Source organism: Anopheles coustani, chromosome 3, assembly GCF_943734705.1.
Source record: "Anopheles coustani chromosome 3, idAnoCousDA_361_x.2, whole genome shotgun sequence".
Taxonomy (NCBI): Eukaryota; Metazoa; Arthropoda; class Insecta; order Diptera; family Culicidae; genus Anopheles; species Anopheles coustani.
Genome location: NC_071288.1, coordinates 91,004,737 through 91,028,219, shown reverse-complemented (window position 1 = coordinate 91,028,219; position 23,483 = coordinate 91,004,737). Strand labels below are relative to the sequence as shown.

At 44.9% G+C, this 23,483-nt stretch overlaps 4 protein-coding genes across 4 annotated transcripts; 1 reads left to right on the top strand and 3 right to left on the bottom strand.

The window, feature by feature from the left end:
* Nucleotides 1–1,636: 1,636 nt before the first annotated feature.
* On the bottom strand, nt 1,637–5,755 carry LOC131258954 (proton-associated sugar transporter A-like). The gene is made up of 5 exons (XM_058260359.1): nt 5,618–5,755; nt 2,974–3,877; nt 2,597–2,902; nt 2,423–2,518; nt 1,637–2,307 (listed from the first exon to the last, which is right to left on the bottom strand). Exons 1-5 carry the CDS (start codon nt 5,743–5,745, stop codon nt 2,176–2,178), a joined length of 1,566 nt encoding a protein of 521 aa, XP_058116342.1. The 5' UTR covers nt 5,746–5,755; the 3' UTR covers nt 1,637–2,175.
* A 2,156-nt stretch (nt 5,756–7,911) lies between these two features.
* LOC131272699 (RYamide receptor-like) lies at nt 7,912–12,099 on the top strand. The gene is made up of 7 exons (XM_058274529.1): nt 7,912–7,996; nt 8,163–8,514; nt 8,588–8,709; nt 9,636–9,868; nt 10,007–10,107; nt 11,021–11,111; nt 11,302–12,099. The coding sequence occupies exons 1-7, from the start codon at nt 7,912–7,914 to the stop codon at nt 11,983–11,985; spliced, it is 1,668 nt and encodes a 555-aa protein (XP_058130512.1). The 3' UTR covers nt 11,986–12,099.
* A 1,455-nt stretch (nt 12,100–13,554) lies between these two features.
* On the bottom strand, nt 13,555–18,701 carry LOC131259025 (fatty acyl-CoA reductase wat). The gene is made up of 7 exons (XM_058260434.1): nt 18,456–18,701; nt 17,201–17,566; nt 16,960–17,116; nt 15,455–15,809; nt 14,103–14,222; nt 13,726–13,986; nt 13,555–13,666 (listed from the first exon to the last, which is right to left on the bottom strand). Exons 1-7 carry the CDS (start codon nt 18,699–18,701, stop codon nt 13,555–13,557), a joined length of 1,617 nt encoding a protein of 538 aa, XP_058116417.1.
* Nucleotides 18,702–21,380: 2,679 nt separating this feature from the next.
* Nucleotides 21,381–23,189, bottom strand: LOC131259386 (prisilkin-39-like). The gene is made up of 4 exons (XM_058260866.1): nt 23,163–23,189; nt 21,969–22,188; nt 21,750–21,880; nt 21,381–21,641 (listed from the first exon to the last, which is right to left on the bottom strand). The coding sequence occupies exons 1-4, from the start codon at nt 23,187–23,189 to the stop codon at nt 21,381–21,383; spliced, it is 639 nt and encodes a 212-aa protein (XP_058116849.1).
* Between the last annotated feature and the right edge of the window lie 294 nt (nt 23,190–23,483).

Genomic DNA, 23,483 nt, shown 5'->3' with positions numbered 1-23,483 from the left:
GAAATAAAACATAAATAATTCATTTCAAACTGTCAAACGCCATATCGGACGGCTCGCAGGCTTTTGCGGCCGAAAAATGTGTTGTCCCGGACGCTCTGACCGGGAAGCAATATGAAATGTTTGGCTGCATTCGATTACGGACAATTGCGTTAGCGAGAAAAACTCACCCCTGCCCCCGCCACCGTGTGTTCGTGTTACGGGGGGAAAAGAAGCTCCACCTTTTCGCATCCTAAAATCGTGTGTCCCGGTCCGGAAACTCAATTCGACAGTTGTTGTATTTACGGGGAAGCCGATGATGGTGTGTGTTCCTTTTCCTTTCCCATTCTTCTGGCCCCCCGGTTGGTTGACCTCGCCAACCTTGGAGCAAGCGATGATGGTGTGTGACAAAAATTGTGAGCACGTGCGTAACATCGCAAGATGGCGCACCGCAACTGGTAAATCAATCTCGATTTGAAGCACTTTTTACACTTCCTTCCCTCGGTTCCTCCCTCCGGTCCGAATCCGGTTGGTTAAACATGCAAAACGTTGCGCATGAAACGGTGAAGTCCCATCCAAAGCGGCTCACGGTTGCGTGCACCCGATGCCGCCACATTGTGAGAAAGTTGTGGAAAATGAAAGTTTTCCCCCCGACAGTCAAGCGTAACGTGCCAATTTGCGCAGTATTGTGCTCGTACTCGTAAGCGCTTTTTTGCCGCACTTGTTCATGCTTTTCTAGCTCAAAAGTACAAACCTTATCGAAGCAATAGCTCTTAAGTCAAGCAGGAGGAAGCAGGGTCGTCTTGTGTCGGCTCTACAAAACGTTCTGCAGAGATATGTTTAACATACACAAACAATGCTTTTTTGCTCAGAACAAACGTAAGCTAATCCTTTCAGGAAGTTGTGTTCCATTTGAAATTAAATTCGAAGGGTGGATTTACTCCAACCAGCACGAAGCCTTCTGTTTGTTTAGAAGAGCAATTTGAAACCCTAACTTATTTCAAACAATCCCGTACGTAACGTTAACTTGTACACTGCGTGGCATTATTGTAGAAGCTCAAGAGAGAGCGTTGGAGAATCCATACGAGTTTGGAAAAGTTATTACTTTGTAGAGTATAAAAATAGAAGTTGGATAAAACTAGTTTCGATGCATTTGAAAATTTCATCATTGACTGTTTTTTCATCATGTTTTCCTGCTTGATTTCAATCCTTTCTAATCACAATCAGTAACAAATCGATTAAGTGACAAAAAGAGAATGAATCTAACTTGAAGTAGTTGGAAATGAAATTCCTTTAATAGTTTTTAAAAAATTTAAAAACACATAAGTGTCTTGTCATTTGACGAAATTACATAAAGAACAAGTAATACTACAGTTTTGCATTCGATTGTGTGCTCCCATTTTAATACGTGTACGCCTTTCCGTCACTTTTTATGATGGATGGATGGATTTGCCCGACACTTACCAGCAAGTGTTCAATATAACCCGGCTTACATTTTCAGCCGTTTGCTTGTGCCCACACAAGCGCCTCCCGTTAACGATTGATGTCATCAGGTGTTGTGTCCCACTCCAAAAGACATTTTTTATCTAGCTTTATCTAACGCCAACGGAGGCTCCGGAAAGGGGTTGTGAGGAACATATTAAAGACTTAAACGATTTGTCATAATTGCGCACGTTGTAACATCTGCTTTAATCGAACACCGTTCGTACCCTGAGATGAGCGCACAGACACACACACAAACACACACACCATCTTTTCTCATTCAATCTCCACTAAATGCCTCCTTACATATTCAATTTCGAGTGAATACATTTTCTATCACAAACGCTTTCCCCCTTCGGCCAGTGGCTCGGAAAAGGGGAAGGGGTGGGGTGTGGGAGATAGGGGAATCCAGAATTGATCGATTAATTACAGCTGAGGCCATCCTATAACTCATCGCATCGCCCGATTCGCCCGCCATAATTGATGCTACATTTCTGGTTTTTTTCTTGCTTGGAGGAAACATGGAGGTAGTGGAGGAGGTGATGGAAACGAGATGTCGTCAATTGAAAACTTGGTGCCGTACGCTTTTGCGACGCCTTTTGCGAGTGGTACGAACGGGATGAAACCGGTACGCTCTCCTCCAGCTCCAATTGCATCGAGAACCATCGCCATCGGTTGGAGAACTAATTGAGAATCCCGATTGTCGGATCACGCTTGTCACAGGTCCATGTACAGGACGGTCAGGGCGGAGCAGGCGGCCAGCAGGCTGCATCCACAGGCGGCCACGATGATAACCGTCGTCGTGCCGGCCGCGTCGATCAGCGCCCCCATCACGAGCGAGACGATTAGCTGCAAATGGTGCCCAAATGGGTGTCGTTCCATCATCATCATCATCATCATCATCAAGAGCGTTATAGTCTAACGAGAAGCGTTAGGTAAGGTGTCACATTACGCTCGAACCTACCTGGGCGAGACACAGGACGCTGCTCATCATCGAAACATCTGCGCCGAAACCACGCGGCTCGGTGCTCTCCACACACTTCCCGTCGACCATCGCAAACTGCAGAGAGAGGGGGGAGGGGAGAAAAGGATAATAGATGGTGGCACAAATGGGGGCGAGGCTGGAAAGGACGCTTACCGAGTTCTTCGAGTGGTAGTGCGAAATCAGCAGGAATGGGATGGAGTAGATGGTAGCGTACATGATGCCAGTGAGGCAGCAGCACAGCAGGACGACGGCACGGTGGTGGAGGAGGCCCATCGCCAGCATGCCGACGCAGTGTGCCATCAGCCCGCCGACGTAGACGGGTCGTGCCCCGAGCCGCTCGATCAGCCGCTCAATTACGAGCGAGTAGAGCGAGGCTCCGGCGGCGAACAGCGCCATCCCGAAGCACGCGAACCGTATCCCTTCGTCGTAGCGCGCCAGCTCGGCGGAGTTCTTCGGTGCCTTGAGGGTATTGAGGAAGGGGGTCAGTAATCGGAGGCGTTCATCGTTTCGTGGGGCACACTTGTTGTCACCTGCGAGTCCCCGCCGTACACGGCCGACGCGACGAAATCGGTGAAGTACAGGCAGTAGGGCAGGTAGCCCATGTGCGACAGGAACTGGGTGGCGCAGAGGATCTTCATGGAGCGGGGCATACGCACGGTGTTGCGCAGGAACTGCCGGAAGCCGATCGACTCCGCGAGCTCGGTCTGCGTGTCGTGTGCGTCGCCTCGGAGTCGCTTCAGCTCGTTCTGCAGCATCCGGTGTGTAACCGGTCGGAGCAGCTCGTCCCGTTCCTGCACCGGAAGCGGGATCTCCGGGAAGCTGGTGAGCGTACTGAGCAGCCCGACCAGCAGCACGAGCCAGTTGGCGCTGAAGACGGCCGACTCGTTGCTGTCGAAGTAGCTCCCGATGGGCAGCGACATCCAGTCGACCGACCCGAACAGGTAGCCCATCGCGCCGCCGAGTCCTCCGATCAGCATCATCGTGCTGAGGACGCGCGCCTGGTCGCGGATCGTGCACACCTCCATCGCGTACGTCCGGCAGAGGCCATTCGATGCTTCGGCCGAGAAGTCGGTCGTCGTCAGCCCGATGGTGGTCAGCGTTGCCACCCAGGCCACGCTCCTCAGCCCGATCGCTTCACCGACCGCCCGCCCATGTGGCAGCAGCATCATGCCGAGCAGCATCGCAATGCCGAGGGCGAGCAGGACGGGCCGTCGACGACCCCAGGACGCGCGCAAACGGTCACTGGCTGAGGCCACAATCGGCACGAACAGCACGCCAACGATCGGTGGCATCGCCCACATCATCGTCATGATGGTGTGCGGCAGGCCGATGGCGAGCAGGATCGGAGCCACAAACGCCGTCTCCGTCGCATAAGTGCACTCGATGCCGACGATCAGCAGCGACAGCCGCACCAGCTCCCAGCGCGTTTTCGTCCTAGAAAAATACACAACAACGAAAAGGAGCACTTTTAAAACATCAATCACAAGTTAAAACTAAAGTGGAAAGTTGGAACTGAAACACACTCTTAAAAGTTAAAGAGGAAAGTGAATATTATTCAAGTTTGTTTGTTCGATAAGAATACAATCAAAGCAGTTAATGAAGTGATGGAAAAGAAAGTAAAACTGTAGCACACATACAGTTGCTCCCAACATTGAACGTACATTATCGATTTGCTCGTTCAACCACAAGCATCTTGGTCAATTCTCATGGTAGCTGTAAAATTCTACAAGTATATTATAGAGAAACTTACGCATTATAGAGAAAACGCTAATTACCTGATAAAACATCATTTAGAGAACTCACAAAAGTCATGGTACACCGTTTAGTTCCTCTGGGATTTTCTTACAACTGATCAAGTAGGCTTTGGTAATTATGACATAAAAGGTTCTGGACAGCTTGCACATAACTTCTTTACAGTTTTAGATTTTTATTAGATTAGAGGGGTCAAGAAAGGAAACTGGGGTTAAATTGAGGTAACGAATAATTTCACTATGTGCCATGCAAGGATATTCAATGCGAAAAGTTGGTGACATAGTAGGACGGACATGATGAGATGGCGATTCGAAGGAAGAGTGAAGAATAATCCATGAACTGGGAGAAAAAGAATACTAATGGTTAATGATGTCCAAAAAGTACGGCAAGAACCAACCGCCAGAGCTCCAAAATGAGTTGAAGAAATACCGAACACTATTTCAAGGTCAATCCACAACTCAAGAACTCAAGTCGTGGTCAAGTACTAAAAACATGTTTAAAAATGGGGGGATATCACGAAAAAAAACTTTGATATCTGTAATAATATTGATAAATTTGAACATTTGACCAAGATGATTAAAGTTAAATGAGCAAATCGTCACTGTACCTTCACTTTTGGGAGCAACTGTAGATTATGATTTTACTCATCACTAAAGAAACTTCCGTTGCGTAAAGACGCGTATTCCTCAATACTGTTTATGCAAGACGAATCGTTCTTTCTTCTTACTTTAAGTTTGTTTTACTTTAGTTTTCTTCATCTTGCGAATCTTTTGTTATTTTGTCTCGAACATTGTTTTTCGGTGTCTTCTGCATCTTTGTGTCGGACTACATCTAGTTGGCCTGGTTAGCAAACATCAGCAACAGGGCCGTAAGCAGACGAAATTTAAAGATAACCTTTAGCAACCCTCCATGAAGTTTCTGGACTATACCGGGAAAAAGACTGATAAACCCGATCATCAGAAAGTAGAACTAGTCTTGCCGATTATTCGTGTTGCTTTTTAGCAACAAAGCAGTCTGGTCGTACATGACGCATCTCGGTAGCTTGGAAGTGTTTTGGTAAACATTTGCCGTCATAAAAGAGCCGGTTACATGCGGCTCGCGGTTTTGTCTGCAGGTTTTAGTGAAGTCCACTGTCACAAAGTCCCGTTTATCACGGTTTAAATTACAACATCAAATTCACTCAACAGCAAGCAGTGTGCGGGATAATCGTGCCGAGTTCATTACGTTCCGAAACGGGCCGGATGAATGGCACGAACGTTTTGTTTGGATGTAACACCAATACCGGAACGTGCACGGTTTTTCAAAGATGAAAACAAACGTGAGCAACACTGTTCACTAGAATTTCTTCAGTCCAAGAACCGACTCTGTGGGTTAACTTCAGGAATAAACACAGGATGACGTACGTGGACACAGTTCCCTCACCTGAACGTATGATGGTAGGTGCTGCTCCCCAGCACTCTCTGCGCGTACAGGAACCGCCGGCTCAGCATACCTTCCAGCACATCCTCGTCCGACGGTGCACCCGCCACAGCGACCTTCGTGTCCTCCATCGCGGGGCTAATCTTATCCACTAGAACCAAGCGAAATCGGTCCGTTCTGCAGGTTTCCGGCTGCAGATACCGATCGAGCAGATACCGGCCGGGGTCTTATCTAACAACGGCGCACGACGATGACGTGCAGCGCGACCGTCTCAGCGTCGACTGCTGTTCACCAGTTCGAAGTTCGGCCACGACTGACCGCGCAGTCGCGCAAAACTTCCATCCGTCGACCCGACCCGGCGTTGGGGCGCCGGCGCGGAATTCATGAACTCGTTGTCTGAAAACGACGTTCATCGACGCACACTTTGAGCGAGCGGAGAAGCACGTGCCATGCGTCAGAGTACAAAACGAAAGTAAAACAGTCACACTCCCTTGGTGGAGGGGTAGGCAGCAAGGAGCAAAACGGGGGGAGCCCGCAATTGCAACCACACGAACAAAACATTAATTTGTGTTTGATGGCAGACTATTACCGAGATGAGGATCACGCGACATATTGAGCTTTGACAACGAGTTCTAGATGCGTGAGTCTTCAGTAAATAACTGAAAAATGATCATTATTATTAGAAACAGCCCTAAAATTGTCCCCGTTGTACCAAACTTGAGACAACTTGTTCATTTCTCTGGAATTTCTTGAATCTAGAACCACTAATTTGGGCATGCATTAATGAAAGACAGTTTTATCTATTAGTATCCTTTAAATCTTTATATGTACTGTACATTATTTTATCTGAAAATCAACACTTGACAAAGTATAAAAATATAGAAAAGTGTTCTACACATTTATTTTCGAACAACGTGTGTTCTCTAAGTGAAGAACATTGTGTTTCAAAGTATTTTTTAATGTGGCACACCACAGCTTCAACTTTATTACTCTATTTAGTACTCAGGCTTTTTACTTGGAAGGTAAAGACAGAGAGACTTTCAGTGTTTTATTTATTGAACATCAGTAGACAACGTTCTAGCTGTCGCTGTTGCAACATTTTATTTAAAAGTGATCAATATTTGCATACCAATTCGCAACTTCATCGTACTTCATGGGAAAATTAGCTACGTTCTGTGAAAACGTCCAACATTTTGCATAAAACGATTATAAATTCGTTAAAACTCAGAGTGGTCCAAAGCAATCTGAGAACTCTTGAAGGTAATGCTAAAAACAATCACATCGTTTACTGAAGGACAATCTTGCCGCCTTGACGCCTAGGTCACATTCCTTCCGGTGGCTTCGGTTTTGCAAGTCCATCTCCACCTCACTCGGTGTTATAAATTCCAACCACCCTCATGAATGGTTTATCACGCACACTGTCTGTGAGCGGCCATGGTATGGTTTTAGCCAGTCTCACTTTTTTGCGCTGAGGGCTACTCCAGTTACCCAAGTTGGTTTCATTTTCCGCAACAAACGATGACGTCTTCGGTTCCCAGAGAAGCCGGCAAAGAAGAAGCGACCGTGAACGGGCGGGCGGAAGCGTGCAAAAGATTGACCAATTGTATGATGGCGCATCTGCCAAGATGGAAACATAATTGCTATTAATCGCCACGATTTTCTTTTCCATTGTGGTGCCTTTGGTAAATGGATGCTAACGCTTCAAGGTCGGATAAATAAACAAAAACCGCTGTTTTCTCAGAATGGATGGCATATTCTTTTGTTCACCATTAATAATAAAACCAATTGCTACAAGAAGCAAGTTCGATTAGCTCTCTTTTGTTCACTCTTTCAACTGTTAACTAATGTATGATAAAGAGATAGTTGAATGTTTTACTATTTTAAAACTTCTTTGAATATTTTTAAATAATTTCAACTTATAAACCATTTTCGAACTTTCACGTTGTTATTTCATTTAATCTTTTCGCCTATACAAGGGTGTTTTAAATAACTCGAAACATTTATATTAATTTTCCAGCAGTGATTTCTACTGCGAAAGATATATTATTAAAGCGTTAAAACATATTTGATTTTGTGTGTCTATTTTTTAAATTATTTCTGCACAATCAGTTATTTCTCTGTTAACGGGTTTTTGTTTAAAGTGATTGGCTTTAAAACTCAAAGTCGGATCTGGATTTTCACATTTTTTCCGCATGGCTTCACTCGGCATTATTCCAACAGGTCGAGAGATATGATAATTCCCGCTATCTTTTTCTCTCTCTCTCTCCCGTTCTCTCTCCCTTTTCCCCGCAGCAAAAATGCAAGCAACCGACATCATCGCTTATCACAGCGGGAACAACTACACACTCAACCAGACGGATGTAAGGATCGTGCTGGAAGATGGTACGCATTCGGTGCACAATATATGCACATAATTGCAATATTTTCCGCTCCCTTCACTTCCCTCCTCCTTTACGTCACTTGACCTATAAAGGAGAGAAATTTGCATCCTTCATTTGCATTATATCGTTTGGTTTGTTTGATGTGATTTTTCCTTCCTTCCCGGTAGAGAGTCTGTACAAGGTGCCGGTCGGGCTGCTGGTGCTGCTGTCGGTGTTCTACGGCACGATCAGCATCCTGGCGGTGATCGGCAACTCGCTGGTGATCTGGATCGTCGTCACCACCAAGCAGATGCAGACGATCACGAACATGTTCATCGCCAACCTGGCGCTGGCGGACGTCACGATCGGCGTGTTCGCCATCCCGTTCCAGTTCCAGGCGGCCCTGCTCCAGCGCTGGAACCTGCCCGAGTTCATGTGCCCCTTCTGCCCGTTCGTGCAGCTGATCAGCGTCAACGTGTCGGTGTTCACGCTCACGGCCATCGCCGTCGATCGCCACCGGGCCATCATCAACCCGCTAAGGTCAGCCCGAGGCCGTTGGGACTTTGTCAACCCGCTTGTCTTGACCCTCTGCTCTCTGTTCCTCTCCTACCAGGGCGCGCACGTCCAAGAACATCTCCAAGTTCGTCATCAGTGCCATCTGGATCATGTCGTTCGCGCTGGCCGCTCCGATCCTGTTCACGCTTCGTGTTCGCCCGACTTACTACATCGTAATGAGTAAGTTTTTTAAAAAATACTACCAAATGTGTACTAAACACGAACAATGAGAGATTATGAAAGTGATGAAAGAGATTATCACATTCGTTTTCAAATTAAAATCCGACATATTGTTTGGTGATTTTTTCTATTTTGGCGATTGGAATGCATTTACTTGTTTATTTACAACTTGAATTGTCTATTTTAAGTCTTTTTAATTTGTGTTTTAAAATCCTTTTCAACAAACAATATGAATGGAATAAGCTTCTATCATGTTGTTGATATTCTTCTCATGGCCCCAGTGTTCTCTCCTTATTTTGCAACTTTAAAAACAGGTTAAATTTATTTACGAGTGGAATTTTCCAAATAACAAATTTATCTTTTTTGGCGATTGCGATACATTTACTAATTTATTTACAACTTGAATTGTCTATTTTAAGTCCTTTTAATTTGTGTTTTAACCCCATTTTCAACAAACATGAATGCAATAAACTTCTATCGTCTTGTTGATATTCTTCTCATGGCCATAGTGTTCTCTCTGTATTTTGCAACTTTAAAAATAAGTTAAATTTATTTACGAGTGGAATTTACCATCTCCAAAATAACCCAAAATTTAGGTTATCTTAACGATTGTTTTTGTTTTATTTTCCCGTTTTTCAAAACACAAAACCGAGTTGCATTTGCTAAGTAATTTCTTTGCTCCCCCCGCGATGAATAATGATAACGTTAATGCCCATACAAAGTGATGTAACAAGCGTAAAAAGGGGCTATAAATTAATTTGTTTTTGAAGAGTCAGCTCCACAATAGCTCAAGACCAGTGTTGCACGTTCCTTGCATCCAAGCTTCACTCTTCTCATCGTGTACGTTTTTGGGGACCATTTGACTTTCGGTGCCTCAAATTTCGGGTATCACCAACATTAATGTCTCTTCCTCCCCCTCCCCCAAGGCGGCATGAACGAAACCTACACCAACGTGACGGTGCCATTCTGCAAGGTCGTTAACTTCGAGATGGCGGAGATTCTCCTCTACCGCTACGTGCTGGTGCTGGTGCAGTACTTTATCCCGCTGTTCGTCATCAGCTTCGTCTACATCCAGATGGCCTTGCGGCTGTGGGGCTCGAAGACGCCCGGCAACGCGCAGGACTCGCGCGACATAACCATGCTGAAGAACAAGAAGAAGGTAGGCGAGGGGCCAACGCCGGGTGCCGATGGGAGGGAGTGGTGATTCCCATCCACGACGGCGGCGGCTTTCAGTGTCAGCGAGTGGTCTATTTAATTTGCGCTTTCCTCCGTCCATCCATTTCCCATCCGATGGCAGGTTATTAAAATGCTGATCATTGTGGTGGCGCTGTTCGGTGTCTGCTGGTTTCCGCTGCAGCTCTACAACATCCTGCACGTGACGTGGTCGGAAATCGACGAGTAAGTATAGTAACCCACTGGTTTAAAGCCGCCCGAAAATATCACACGGAATAGCCAAACCACCGTCCAAACGTGCTTGTAAGCCCCGGAATGGAAAGAGCACAATACTTTTCGTCTACTTTGGCAGTGGAATGAGCTTCGTTCATAAAAATCATGTACCATGGCTTATCTTTTGTGGTGGCAAAAACGAACAACCACCGAATACGAAGCAGAACGTACTGAAATCCGAGGCCACTACTATCCATTGTGCTACAAGATTATCGATGCGTTTGCCAACTCAGCCAAGCCTGCTGGATATGATAAGAGGCCTTAATGTTTTTTTTTAATATTATGGTTCGGTTTATCCCGTTATCACTTTCATGTACATTAAAGTCAGAAAGAAACATATGAACAGGGAACTTACTGACTTAAATATGCTTAATTAAAAATTACTCTTAACCATTTTTGATAATAATAAAATGTTCCATTCTGTGTTGATAGAACTATGTGGGGTGAAACGTGATAAGATTGTTTTTGTACAAAAAATAAAATTCATAACGCGAAAACACATTTTGAACGCAAGCACGTGGTACGTTTGGCATGTTGCATACATTTAGGGGTTAGCAAATCCAACGTAATTTTTGTTTTCAATGGATCTTTTTTCCTGATTTAAATTTAAATTAAGAAAACTCATTCCTCTTTTCAAATGTGTCAGCTTACTTCGATTTATTTCAACGCCTCCCACGACGCTCCAAACATTCCAACATGAGAAAATGCAAATTTAATTTCCAATAGAGTAAAAAAAAGTAAGAGAATGTTGAAGAAAATTCCTCCAACACAAAATTCCTTTCCTCGCTGAATTGAGCATATTTCAACGGACCGGTGTCCCTATATCTCTTCTCTCTCTTTTACTTCTGATTATCTTTCACTGCAGTTATCGCTATATCAACATCATTTGGTTCGTGTGCGATTGGCTGGCGATGAGCAACAGCTGCTACAATCCGTTTATCTACGGCATTTATAATGTGAGTAAATGAATTTCTCCTTCCGAAATGGCCCGCAGCAGGGTGGTGTGCTTACGAGAATGGGGTTTACACTTTAATGCCCGCCAGTTCGTTTGATCTTTCCGACCGGAAAATTTCACTTTCATTTGAATGTATTTTTCTTTTTTCTTTTGGCTCCTGCTTTTGTTATCACCCATTGGATCGTGGGCAGGAAAAGTTCAAGCGTGAGTTCCGCAAGCGGTACCCATTCAAGCGGGACGCCACCTTCAACCACAACCACGACGACAAAACGTCGTCGATTTTTACGCGCGTCAGCTCGATCCGCTCGAGCTACGCGACCTCGTCGATCCGGAACAAGCTGAGCACCAACCGGTACTCGGGCTCCGGCAAGCAACTCCCGGCTCAGTTCAAGTTCCTGCCACCGCCCAACGCCAACCACTACCATCAGAACCCGCTCCAGGAGCTAGCGGTGGGACGGCCGGGCGTCCCGAAGGGTGGAACGACTTCGAGCGTGAGCGGACATCCGGCCATCGCCACGACGACCTTCGACAGAGCGCTCGGCTGGGAACCGACCCGTCGGCACGAGGTGGACCACAAGGATCAGCAACGGGACGGGAACGTGGCTGGCACGGACGAGGAGGATGACTTCCAGCAGCGCAACTACGCGCCATCCAACGGTGAGCAGAGCCTCCGCGAACGGACTCCTCTGCGGTCGAGTGGCAAAACGAACGGACAACGGGGGGTTGCGTCTTCCTTCCATGAACGGGTCGCCCTGAACCACCCACATCCGGACAGCGGGGGCGAGAGTTTGGACGACGAGGCGAAACCGACTCCGGCCACGACGCACCTCTACTGCAACGATCTCGACGATGAGCTCGACCGTCCGTACGACTAAGAGCGGTCCGTTCGCGTGGCAAGCAGAACACCCGACGCGGAGGAATTTACAAATCTAGAGAAGCTTTTTCATTGTTTTACGGAGTACAAAATGAGAGCTATATTTACGATGTCTCTTTGCATTTATCTAACGTGAATAAAACTATGTTCGAACTAAAATTGCCACGTTGGATGCATGCTCTTTTGAAACCGGTATCCGAAAGTAAAAGAGTCTTCGCCTTTCAGATCAACTATTACATCACATTTAATCTTCTAAAATGCACGAGTTCGTTGTAACTGTCAGTTCGGTTTTGTGTATGGTTTTTCTACTATTTTAGTTCTTTATTGTTGTTCAATATTATGTTTAAGAGCCTGGTTTCCCTGATGCAAGTTAAGTTTTTGGCGTGGATGCTGGGATTTAACACGTTGACACTTTTTGTTTTAGTACAATCTTTTTTAATAAAATGAGTTTATAAAATTTATTAAACTAACTATTTTTAAAGGCTAATGCAAAATAAAACTTCCCAAAGAATTGATATTAAATATTTCTATATTTTTTATGTTGTATTTTCATTTATGTATGGGTCAAAAACTTTTTAGAATCGACTTCTGCTGTCACCCACTTTTGAGTGACATGATAGTCTACGTGTTTCCGCCTTCGCTGATGGTTTGGTTGAGACTTCTTTATTTTACTTTCCTATGGCCAACCTATGCTCTGGATTGAATACACTTGAACGAACGGTAATATTTACGAACATCAGTACAATACTATATGCCAACAGGAGAAAACAATTAGTATTTTCTATGTTAGTAATTATTCTTTTTTAAGGCGTTTAAACGTCACGACAGTGTGAAGCACAAAATACCTGTCATACTAAGTACCAAGGAAATTTTTGACATTACATTCAGAAGATTTTAACAAAATCCATCATTCTATGTATGTTTGTGAATAGGTTGTACAGTCAAGTCCAGTTATTTGTCCCACATCTCGTAGATCAGTAGGTAAATCCATATTGCAACGTTCGTTCTAGCTCTTGCAGATATTTTGCAAAACCGTCAAATTGGCGTTCTCTGGATGCATTCAAGTTTCAAGTATCGTTTTAAAACAATCTATAGGCAAACTCAAGGATGTAGACATTCTATTCTGAGACTTACTTGATTTCTTTCCGAATTGATTAACTAGAAAGAATTTTCCAAAATCAAAGCTGAACCGGAATGACAAGGTTTTTTGCATCCGAGGTTCAAAAATACTCCAGCATTGTTCAGGCTCAACAACTCCCGGGAACACTTGAATTCGTGCCGGTATTTTCTCAGAATAACATTTACAGCCAAATTCCGTCTACAAGATCGATGAGATGATTTTATTTCTCTATCAACTAAATTCTTTTCGTGGGTGCAGTTTTTGTGGAGCCGGATTTAGGAAATACGATTTTAGATGACAGCTGGTCAATTGAAGGAAACTTCCTGGAAATTTAAATCCCTCAAGAGGCTCCGGGGGATTTTCAGGAACCTCTCCGTTGTCCCTGCCATTATCGCTACAAGCGTCACTTGCACCATAACCTCGCCGTATCGTCGTCCTTCGTTTATTTTCTTAGGAAATAAGAATACCAAATAAATGTCGCACCACGTACAGACGATGGCCGAGCTTCAGGCAGAGCAGGATCCAGAGTAGTTTGTGCAGCAGCCGGCAGAGAAAGTGTATCCTGTTGACGAAGGCGAACGTCAGAGAAGGGGATTCTTGGAAAGCAATCTTAGAACGTACCTTCGACTCCAGCGCGCGCTCCAGCGTGCGGTCGGTGGCTTCGGCTCGCCGAGGACGTACCGCCGTACGCCGGGAATGTACGCCCGGAAGTACTCGTCCCAGTCGACGGTGGACAGATCGAACTCGAGCAGGCCGGCTTCGGTCGGGCTGAGGAGCGTCCGCAGCCGGACCACATTCTCGTTCGCCACGGTCCACTCGCGCAGCCCGAAATAGGACATCGTTTCCAGGAACCGGGTCGTCTTCGCCGCCAGCTTCCCGTACCTATGTACGTCGATGAAGTCGGTTGATGAAAGAGACATGAAAGATAAATCCCCATTGTCAGTAGCTGTCCAACGGTTGTGGCAAAAATCACCGAAAAATGAATGAAGGGCACATACCGAGGGCTTTTCCCGCGAAGCCGGCGGACGACGTCGAGTAGCCGGGCCGGCACGGTGTGACAGCACACGGACAGCGCCCGGAAGAGGGCGCGACTCGGGACGATCGTGTACGAGAGGTTCCTGCGGGGTTCGGAAGGACGAAACGAAAACATCCACTTACAACAGACTTTTTCCGGCGCGAAATGGTATCGATTTGGTAAAAGTTAACATTCAACCTCTCCCTTCCCGGCGGGGAAAAGTAGTGGAAAACGAAAAAAATGAAATGGGAACCTCTGTGACAAATACCACAACCATTTTCCCACCCAATTCCTTACGGACCATTTTCTTCCTCGTTATGCTCGTTCCTATTATTGGAAATATTTATCCGAGAAAGGAAGACGATAATATATCACTCATTGCTCCCGGCGAGCCGTTCGGTGGATCTCAGCGGGGCGCATTATAATTTTCCCGCTTATTGCTCCGATGGTTGCTAATTTCGCTAACACGATTACGATTTTGCCGACGGCCGCCATTTCGCCACGGCAAACCGAAGGGCATAAATAAACATTAAGTGTCTCGACATTACCATTCATGGTGTGCCGAACGCGCGTGCCGGTAAGTGTCCTTCTGTTAAGGGTTTTACTTTTGAAGCGGCTCCGTTTTCCCACAGCACAGATTGCAACCGCCTGTTAAGCTGTGTTCGATACAGCTCAATAAATTTTAATTTAAATAACTTGATGTTCACCAACACTTGCGTTATTGTTACATTACTTTATCTCTTTTCACTCAGTTAAACGAGGAGTGGCTCACAGCAGACGTAAAAAGAAAAGAAAATGCTACAACACTATCAGTAAAAACTAGGGCAGAATAAATTGTTTTGTCCATGGCCAATGGGGTCGCCTAAGGAGTCTTTGAATAAAACATTATTCTGGACAGCTGAATATAATTACGCGGAAGATTCTTTATGGAAGACACGAGAGAGAAAAGGAAGTGTTTATAAATGTGCTTCTGCACCGTTTTGGTGGGACCTTGTTCATCCGAGAAAATCTACTAACCAGCAAATATGAAGAAAACCTTTTAAAATTAGCTTTTCCGAGCATGTACCACTCTGTATTCAGAAATATCAAGTAAAAGCAAACTTTTGTTATGGAAACAGTATCAAATTTCCATGTTCTTAGACGTACCAAACGTTGAGTATTCAGAAAACAATGATTGAGGCTTCTGCTAATTTCTAAAATTTATAGCACGTTTTGATAGAACTGTTTTGAAAGTGCAATTTCCCATCGAAGTTGGCATATTTTGTGAACGAACGTTCGCTCACTTGGTTTATTATGTTCCTGTTCCGGGGAAAAGTAACATTTTATTCCGCTTACCACCACAAGCGATGCAGCAGTCCGTCGAATCCCAGCGACACCAGGCTCATATAGCGGCCCCAGGTCAGGTTCGACCGGTCGTACATATAGTTGTAGACGGGCACCGGCAGCTGCTCCCGTTCCCAGCGGTCACCGTCGGGTTTCCCGGGCCTTGGGCACTTCCACCGTTCCGCCACGTCGTAGCCAGCGACCAGCATTGCATTGACGCAGTAGTCCACCGGCACCAGGTTGGCTCGTCGGTGCCGATTGCCCCAAATCACATGCACGTACCCTTTGACCGTCCACAGGCACAGCCCGGCCGGTCCGTTCAGGTTGTCCGTCCAACCGGCGATCGGTTCCCGGTAGGTGGAGAGAACTGGGGGTGGGGGAGAAAATAGGGAAAACTAAAGCCACCGAACGACAGAGTGTAGCTTCATAGGGAGGTTTAGTTTGTGGGAACGGATTTGTTTTTAATACCCTCGTTTGACGTGGACTTTTACTCTCGTCCGTGACTAGAATATGACCGCGTCTAGAAAATTAATTAAAATTACATCCGACAGAAACATTCCCTCCTTACAAACGGAACCTAGCATAGCTGACTTCTACTATGGAGTGGAAAATTTGTGTTAAAGTGCCAAAAAAGTAGGTTCTACCCAAACTTTACTGTCTCACCCCTGCTGAACTTCAAACTGACACTTGTAAACTCAAATTAACATAAGAAAGTGAAGTATTCTATTAGTGGAATATTTTTCTGTCATATTTTTAAACGTTTTTTTTTTTCTTATTTATTTGAATATTATTTAGTGTTTGGCTTGAATTGAGGGTAATTATGCCTTGCTTCTAACAGTTATACGTTTTGTATGGAGAACTTTCAGTTATCGTTAGCTGTCAAACGCTTTCTTGATCTCAAACCAGCACTTGTGAACGCCATTTCCATGGAACCGTGAAATGTTTCGTTAGCACGTCTCTGTAACGTGAAAGAAACTGAGATAGTTATTTATTGCATTGATTTGCTACTTTTTTTTGGTTTTGAAAGTCAGTACTTGTCGTCAAAATACATAATTTTGCTGTTGCATTGTGTTTTATTAAAAGATACAGATTTATTTGACAGGTTTGATTACTCACTACTGTATTTGAATTTAATTCAAGGAATTAAGAAAAGCAACATGATGAATATTGCTTACCAATCGATGAGAGTTGCTATTATGTACTATTTTTGGCTTTAGGTAGTATTTTCGGCTTTAGAAAAATGTTAGTTCAGTTCACCTAAGCTAACTCCTAAGATATTTGAACTCATATCAGCTCTTGTGAATTAAAACTACATGGGAAAGTAAATTTTTTGTCTTTTCTACTTTCGTTTATCTACGTTCTCTAACTTGGCTAATTTTAAAAATCGAGGGTTTACTTCCAAAAAAATTCTAAAAATCCAAGGTATAGAATCATCTTTTGACTTCATATCCCAAATCTATCAAAACGTTATTATTACCGTCTCATGTGGCTTGTATAATCCGTGCAAAAGGACTTACCGATCGGTGGTCGGAAAATCCCGACGGGCAGGTCGGAAAATTGCTGCTGGATCAGCGTCTCCGCGCACTTTTTGCTGAACGTGTACGTGTTGGGCAGCGCCCCAACCAGGCAGTGCTGCAGGCCATCCATCTCTTCCGGCGACAGCACTGTTGAAAGCTAATCCGGTAAGTCGTATGGGATGAAGTGAAACAAAAAGGACAAAAGTCACCCTAATGCATCCGTGGAGCGGGCTTTTCCTACCTGTAGGACCGTGTCGGGATTCAGCCGGACGTCCGGGTACACCCGCTCGCCGATTTCCGTCCGGTCGCAGTTCGAGTAGAGCGTGGACACGTGCACCATCGATCGCAAACGATGCATTCGGCGCGCCAACAGCAACACTCGCCTCGTTCCGCCGACGTTCGTGCCGATGGCCGTGCTGAGGCACTCGTTGAACTTCACCGAAGCCAGCACGTTGAGGATGACTTCCGTTTGCTGCAGCAGGCGCTCCTCGGTGCCCGGGTCGATCCCCAGTCCGGTCGGATCGGATGCACCGAGCGAAATCTCGACCGCTTCAAGGCGCTCCAGCAGTCGCTCGGTCGACGTTTCCTGGCGAAGCTTATCGAAAATCTGTCATCGGGGAATGGGTTTTTTTTGGGTCGCCAGGATTAGGAATGGAATGAAGTTTCACTAATTAACTACAGGTGAATAGAACGTGCGACATTTGAAACCTGTCTAAATGACCCGGAATATGTCACATATCATTGCGCACGAGCTTGAACAGAGTGAATAATTTACCCAACGAAAGATAAAACTGCCATTTCACATACAATTCTCTTTAAAAAATTCTTTTATATTCAAAGAATAAAACAAAAATGCTAAAAGAAAATGGATTGACGTACTATAGATTATTTTAGTTCTAATTGCAAATCTCGATGGTCTAGTTGCTTAAGTTTCTCAATTAATTGTTTCATTTTATTTTATTGATAACATTTCAATCCCAACGAAACACGCAAACAAAATTGTAATTAGATGTTATTATTAATTAAAAATATATTTTACTTGAGTTTAGAAAATATTTTTTCATGATAAAGAGCATGCTGGATGCTAAAGTGAAATCGGTTCCTATAACACAAAATTCCTCTATGATAATAGACTTGTTCCACAGCAAAAGGAACATATCTATTATTCAGTAATAATGGGTTTAATGTTTCAAAGCACAATACAAACATAAATTGTGTCTTGAAATAACACGCACTGATTCCTACCAATTGGAAAATAATTTAATTGCAAAAAAAAAATACAAAGGACGATTTTAAGCTTAGTACAAAATGACTCCTTGGTAAAAACCATGTTGATTATTCCATTTCGAACCGTTTGTTCTAACGTTAGCAACATTTCCAGCGGTTCCACGAAACGTCGCCTTACGCTGGCGAAAAAATCGAATGTGTTATGATTCTTTCCGTAATTGAAAGTGTCACTGGCATTCCCAACGAAAAACAACACAGCGTCGACATACCGCATCCTTCAGCAGCTCCTGCAGACGTTCCTCCGGCCTGCGGGAGTTCTTGGGCCGGATGAGCAGAAACACCTTTCGCACGCACAAACACCGTAGAATTTTCTCCAGCAGCACTTTCCCGAGGAAGCCCGTTCCACCCGTCACCAGCACCGTTGCATCGCGGTAAAACTCCAACACTCGATCCGAGCCTGCGGACGTTTCCGCTTCGACACCGTGCCGATTCGTTGGGGCAGCTCCGGCGGCCATTTTACGCGAGGCGCAAAACAACACGCAGAACAGAAAAAAGCCTGTTAGGCTCCGTCAAATCCCGGAACGCCTTGCCACGACCATCAGCCGACAACAACTGACTGGCGAGGAAGGGGAACGTTGACTCGACTGAACCGGAAACTTTGACTTCAGGCCGTCGGATGCAATGAAGTGCGTGACAGCGGTACCTCTACAGAGTCGGGTCGCCGGAACACCTCCGAGGAGGGTTGGACACCACCAGAGCCGGTATGCAATATTGATGGCGACGGCTGGGAACTTTCAGCAGCTGCTTATTCCAGCTGGCGTGGAATAGGATCTAACACGGGCGAAGGGAGTTTCCTTACTTCTGAACTTATTTCGAGTTAGGGTCATACACACACATTTACGCAAATGATTTCACCTACGTGTTGTATAGGAATCTACACGTTCGAGTTTAAAAGCCTCCAAATTTTCTAATTACACAATTTCAAATCACCAATAAGTCTTTGAACACTTCAAATGCATAACAGTGACAGTGATTGCCGGTCGAAAACTAGTTTAAATCCCGGTACGGGACCACCTCAACCACCCATCGGGATGCATTTGATTGTTCCATTAGTCGCTTTTATTATATTTACACTCAAATTACGCAAATCAACATAACATGCGCAGTGCTCAGGGCTTTTCCGCCAACCGCTGGAAAATCGTTAAATTGCATTTGCTGTCGGAGGGAATTCTCATTTCGATTTGAGCAGAAACTATGCGGTCGTCGAACAAACGATGAAACGGAACATAATTGCAACTCGGATTGCCTGGTGATTGCAATCGGAAAGAAAATTGCCCACATATGAACTCCCACAAACAAGGCTTTTTTTTATTGAAGTTTATTTATTGGCTTCTCGTTCATTTGCAACAGTAAAACATGAATGGAATATATTCAAATGAATCTTTGATCCGAACAAATTGGTTTCATTGGTTTCGTCCAAAGTCAACAAGGAAAAGGGAATAGTAAAATCGAATAAAAACAAACGCACAGATGCATTCCGAGAACACCAAAAGGAAGCACGCAGGTTGCGAACGAAATCCGAAAGACAAACATCGAACTGAATCAGTTAACGAAACTTAAATAAATGGAGCTGTAATGGAAAAAAAAGCAATAGGTAGAACGTGAATGGAAGGTTCCGAATCGATATAAAATAGCATCAACCTCAAGCAAACAAACACGATTAATTATGAAATGCAAGAGCATCACTCTCTTCTGATATTTTACCACCTTTTTTTTGCAGTAAGCCACATTGCCTTGAACCGGTCGATGCACCTCGGACAGGGACAACAGAGGAAACACGTATTTATAGGATTTTATAACTCGGCAGGAAAATAAGGGATGGAAAACCTTCTGCACTTGAGAATGGAAATAAACAACTACCACCTCGTGTTCAAGAAGAGAGTTGACGTAAACGATGAAAGTTTGCATTTTAAAATAAGTTTCAAATAAATGATGCATTAGCGAAGGAAAAAAAAGGAAAACTAAAGGCATCTGAACGTCACAACTATACACAAACGTGAACGAGGACGTTGAGTGAACTGGGGAGCAAAGTCGTTAATGTGAATTCAACGCAGATGGAATGCGAGGTAACTAAAAGTTCGCAAGCAATGGAAGGAAGTAACGCATGAGGAGTTTTCAATCCGCTGACGAAGCTGTTCAAACGCGCGAACGCTTCACTCGTTCGAAGAATGCATCTTCCCAGTGTTGGAGTTGGTGAGCAAGAAAACAAACAGTTTGCCATCTGACAGGCGCCCTCCAGTGTAGGATGGGAAGCGCAAGCGACAATAATTGCAGTCCCGTGGCGACGTAAATATGCAGCACGACCGGCAATGGGTTCCGCCCAAGTTGTGCCTGACGGGTTCCACCGTTCAGACGTCGTGACCTCTCTCTGGCCTTCCGGTCGGAAGTAAACGGCATGGAATGCCGACACCCAAGCACATCTTGTAGACGCTTCGTTTGACTGGCGCACCAAGAACGGGTCAGAAAGAAAACACCAACCTCTCCAAAAGCGGCATCGTAAGTTTATGTAATGCAAATTGAATGCCTCTGAAGACAAAGAGTGGTATTCCAGGGGACATGAACTCGGAGGAGAAAAACATGGAACAAGGGAAAACATTTAACGTCCGATACTACAAAAGCGAACGGATTTACGAGTATCAATTAGTAGGAGGAACGGTGGAATTAGCACAAGCAAACAAATGGAACGGAAAGCGTCGACGATCCTTGAGGGTCATCTTCTGGGATCTGCAAGCTCCAATAACCGTTCACCGAAGGACTACATTTATCAGTATTTTTATTTCTTAGCGAAAGTACGTCCTTCTGAGGAAGGACCGCTGGTATTATCGTATGGCTAAGTGTGATAAAGACATCAGGTCAAAAGACACTAAACAGATCTTGTAGCGTTTGGTATTCGATCGGGGAACATTGAAGGGGCTTGGACTTGTTCCTTCTCACTTCTATGCTCTTTTCTTTTTGGCATGTTAAGAGAAATTAATGGAAAGCTACACCTTCGTTCGAGTATTTCACTTCCAGTTTGGTCTGTACAGAAGGAAGGTTACAAATATCGCTAGTTCCCTGGACGGACGAACATCTAAGCAGACATTGGGACAGGACAGGAAGCAATACAACTGACGCACACAGACGGAAGCGGTTGCTTAGTTGTAACCACGGAAACCGGAGACCAGGGTGGAGCCTACGTAGGTGGACGGTGAAGAGCCACCGTAGTAGCCGTAGCCCAGGTTGCGGTTGCCATAGTAGTTGTCATTGTTGTAGCCATAGTAGGACTGCAGCCCTCCGTTACCTCCGAATCCGCCGTAGCCTCCATAGCCACCGTAGACTCCGGAACCGCCTCCGTAGGATCCAACTCCAAGGGTGTTGGTGCCCGGGTAGTAGCCGGAGCTGGGATATCCCGATTGCTGGAAGGAAGCAAAAACCCCAAGGGTGTTTGTAACCGACAGAGTAGGAAGCTTATTTCAAGCACCATCGGCCATAAGGAGGGTTGTGACACTTTAAGACTGACTTACCGGATAATAGCCTCCCTGTGGGTAGTAGCCTCCCTGTGGATAGTAGCCTCCCTGTGGGTAGTAACCCCCCGACGGATAGTATCCCCGGTTACCCGAATAGTACGGTTTGCCCAGCAGACCTAGATCGAACACTGGTGCAAAGAAGACGACGCACGGTTACACTTGATAAGGCCACTATAGCCAAACCCTCATCCTAGCCGATAGACCATAGACACTTACGGCGCTCGCTGGAACCACCGCCGTAGTAACTCCGCTGCGTCCTCGCCGAACCCTGCGTCGTCCGGACCAGCTCGCTGGAGCTGCTGGTCGCATCTGCGGCCCCTTCCCCCTTGCCGTCCGCCACCAGCGGGTCCGCAAACAATGGTTTGGAAGCTTCGCGACGGATACGCTGCGGCAGGGCGTGCGCCATCTGCGCCAGAATTGAGGTCAGCAGCAGCATCTGCAATGAATGGGTGGGTGAGTGGCGGTTTTCACCAAGGGTGAGAAAAGTGCAGCCGAGGTCAGCCGAGGCGAACAAATAGGACACAATGAATGGTCCAGTTTGAACATGATTATACTCAAAAGTCTGCGCCCAGTCATGACTTCAATAGGGTTTTCAATGACGTCTTTCAAAACATAACGCCAATGGCGTCCGTCAACGACGGGATTGGAACATGGTTATGAGTTTTATTGCAGCTCGTTAAAAACCAACTCAGAGTGCCTTGTAATGTAGAGTTCCTGGAAAATGTTATTACTTCACGCAGTATCTTGCGTTTCCCGGAAACGAACACTGCTTTGGTACAGATTTATGTTTCAAAGAAAAATGTAAGCACTTCCTTTCCTAGGAGCACTAGATTGAAACAGTTGCTGTGCATTTATGCTGTATGATTGCAACATTTTTGTTCCTTTTGCGCTTTACGCTAATCTACCACATAAAGCAAGAATAAATGTCTTCCTTATTTCCTGTAACCCACTTTAAAGCCTTTGAGATTCATGATGTTACAAAATCTTCAACGATAGCTACAGGGTAAAGTTTTAAATTATTGAAACAATTTAAATCTTCTAACTGAATAAGCAGTGTTATTAGAAACTTCTTTTTTGTATGAACTATGAATGATGATGCGCTAATTTACAAATTACAAAACTTATTTTTTTCGTACTTAATAACATTGATAAAGACAGGCAATAAAATAAGTTTTATGAACTAAGATTGGCTTTTAATGTTTTACCATTTCACATACGAAAATAGTACAAATAAGTCCAATTGTAAATGAAACAAAAAGGATCGAAGAAGGACCGCAGGGAAGTGGAAAATTTAACTGAATTCAAATAAAACAATCATCTCACAAATGTAACGCTTCATATGTTTAGAAAATATAAAATGATATCACTTCGTTTACGATTAAATTTAAGACAAAACCAACAAGAACTCACCTTAAAGAGTATGCCGGTGGAAATCATTTTACACTTTTCGTTAGTCTTTCAGCGTGTCTTTTCGTCTGTCGGTTCTGGCAATGCCGTTCGTCGCCACCAAACTTTCCAAACGGCGGGCGAAATCTGACCGGATGATTAATGGCTGGAAAATCTGTCGCTTTGCGCGCGAGAAAAACAAAACGCCTGTTTTTTTTTCACTGTCAAAGTCACAATCGCACTTTTTCTGCTCTCGATATGGTCGCACACTTCAAATCGCGCTTAGCGTTTCGGTTCTGTGGAAAGGTCGGCGGGAAAAGAGGGAGAAACAAAAGGAGGAGAAAA

What these genes read in the sequence shown, in the direction of transcription:
- LOC131258954 (XM_058260359.1), bottom strand. Translation starts at nt 5,745, where the DNA reads ATGGAGGACACGAAGGTCGCTGTGGCGGGTGCACCGTCGGACGAGGAT. An exon ending in TGTACGGCGGGGACTCGCAG is followed by an intron (nt 2,903 to 2,973) that starts GTGACAACAAGT and finishes AATACCCTCAAG; the next exon opens with GCACCGAAGAACTCCGCCGA. An exon ending in ACTACCACTCGAAGAACTCG is followed by an intron (nt 2,519 to 2,596) that starts GTAAGCGTCCTT and finishes CTCTCTCTGCAG; the next exon opens with TTTGCGATGGTCGACGGGAA.
- LOC131259386 (XM_058260866.1), bottom strand. Translation starts at nt 23,189, where the DNA reads ATGATTTCCACCGGCATACTCTTTAAG. An exon ending in CCACCGGCATACTCTTTAAG is followed by an intron (nt 22,189 to 23,162) that starts GTGAGTTCTTGT and finishes CATTCATTGCAG; the next exon opens with ATGCTGCTGCTGACCTCAAT. An exon ending in CGGTGGTTCCAGCGAGCGCC is followed by an intron (nt 21,881 to 21,968) that starts GTAAGTGTCTAT and finishes TCTTTGCACCAG; the next exon opens with TGTTCGATCTAGGTCTGCTG.
- LOC131272699 (XM_058274529.1), top strand. Translation starts at nt 7,912, where the DNA reads ATGCAAGCAACCGACATCATCGCTTATCACAGCGGGAACAACTACACA. An exon ending in GACTTACTACATCGTAATGA is followed by an intron (nt 8,710 to 9,635) that starts GTAAGTTTTTTA and finishes CCCTCCCCCAAG; the next exon opens with GCGGCATGAACGAAACCTAC. An exon ending in ACGTGGTCGGAAATCGACGA is followed by an intron (nt 10,108 to 11,020) that starts GTAAGTATAGTA and finishes CTTTCACTGCAG; the next exon opens with TTATCGCTATATCAACATCA.
- LOC131259025 (XM_058260434.1), bottom strand. Translation starts at nt 18,701, where the DNA reads ATGGCCGCCGGAGCTGCCCCAACGAATCGGCACGGTGTCGAAGCGGAA. An exon ending in AGGAGCTGCTGAAGGATGCG is followed by an intron (nt 17,567 to 18,455) that starts GTATGTCGACGC and finishes CCCCGATGACAG; the next exon opens with ATTTTCGATAAGCTTCGCCA. An exon ending in ATCCCGACACGGTCCTACAG is followed by an intron (nt 17,117 to 17,200) that starts GTAGGAAAAGCC and finishes TTACCGGATTAG; the next exon opens with CTTTCAACAGTGCTGTCGCC.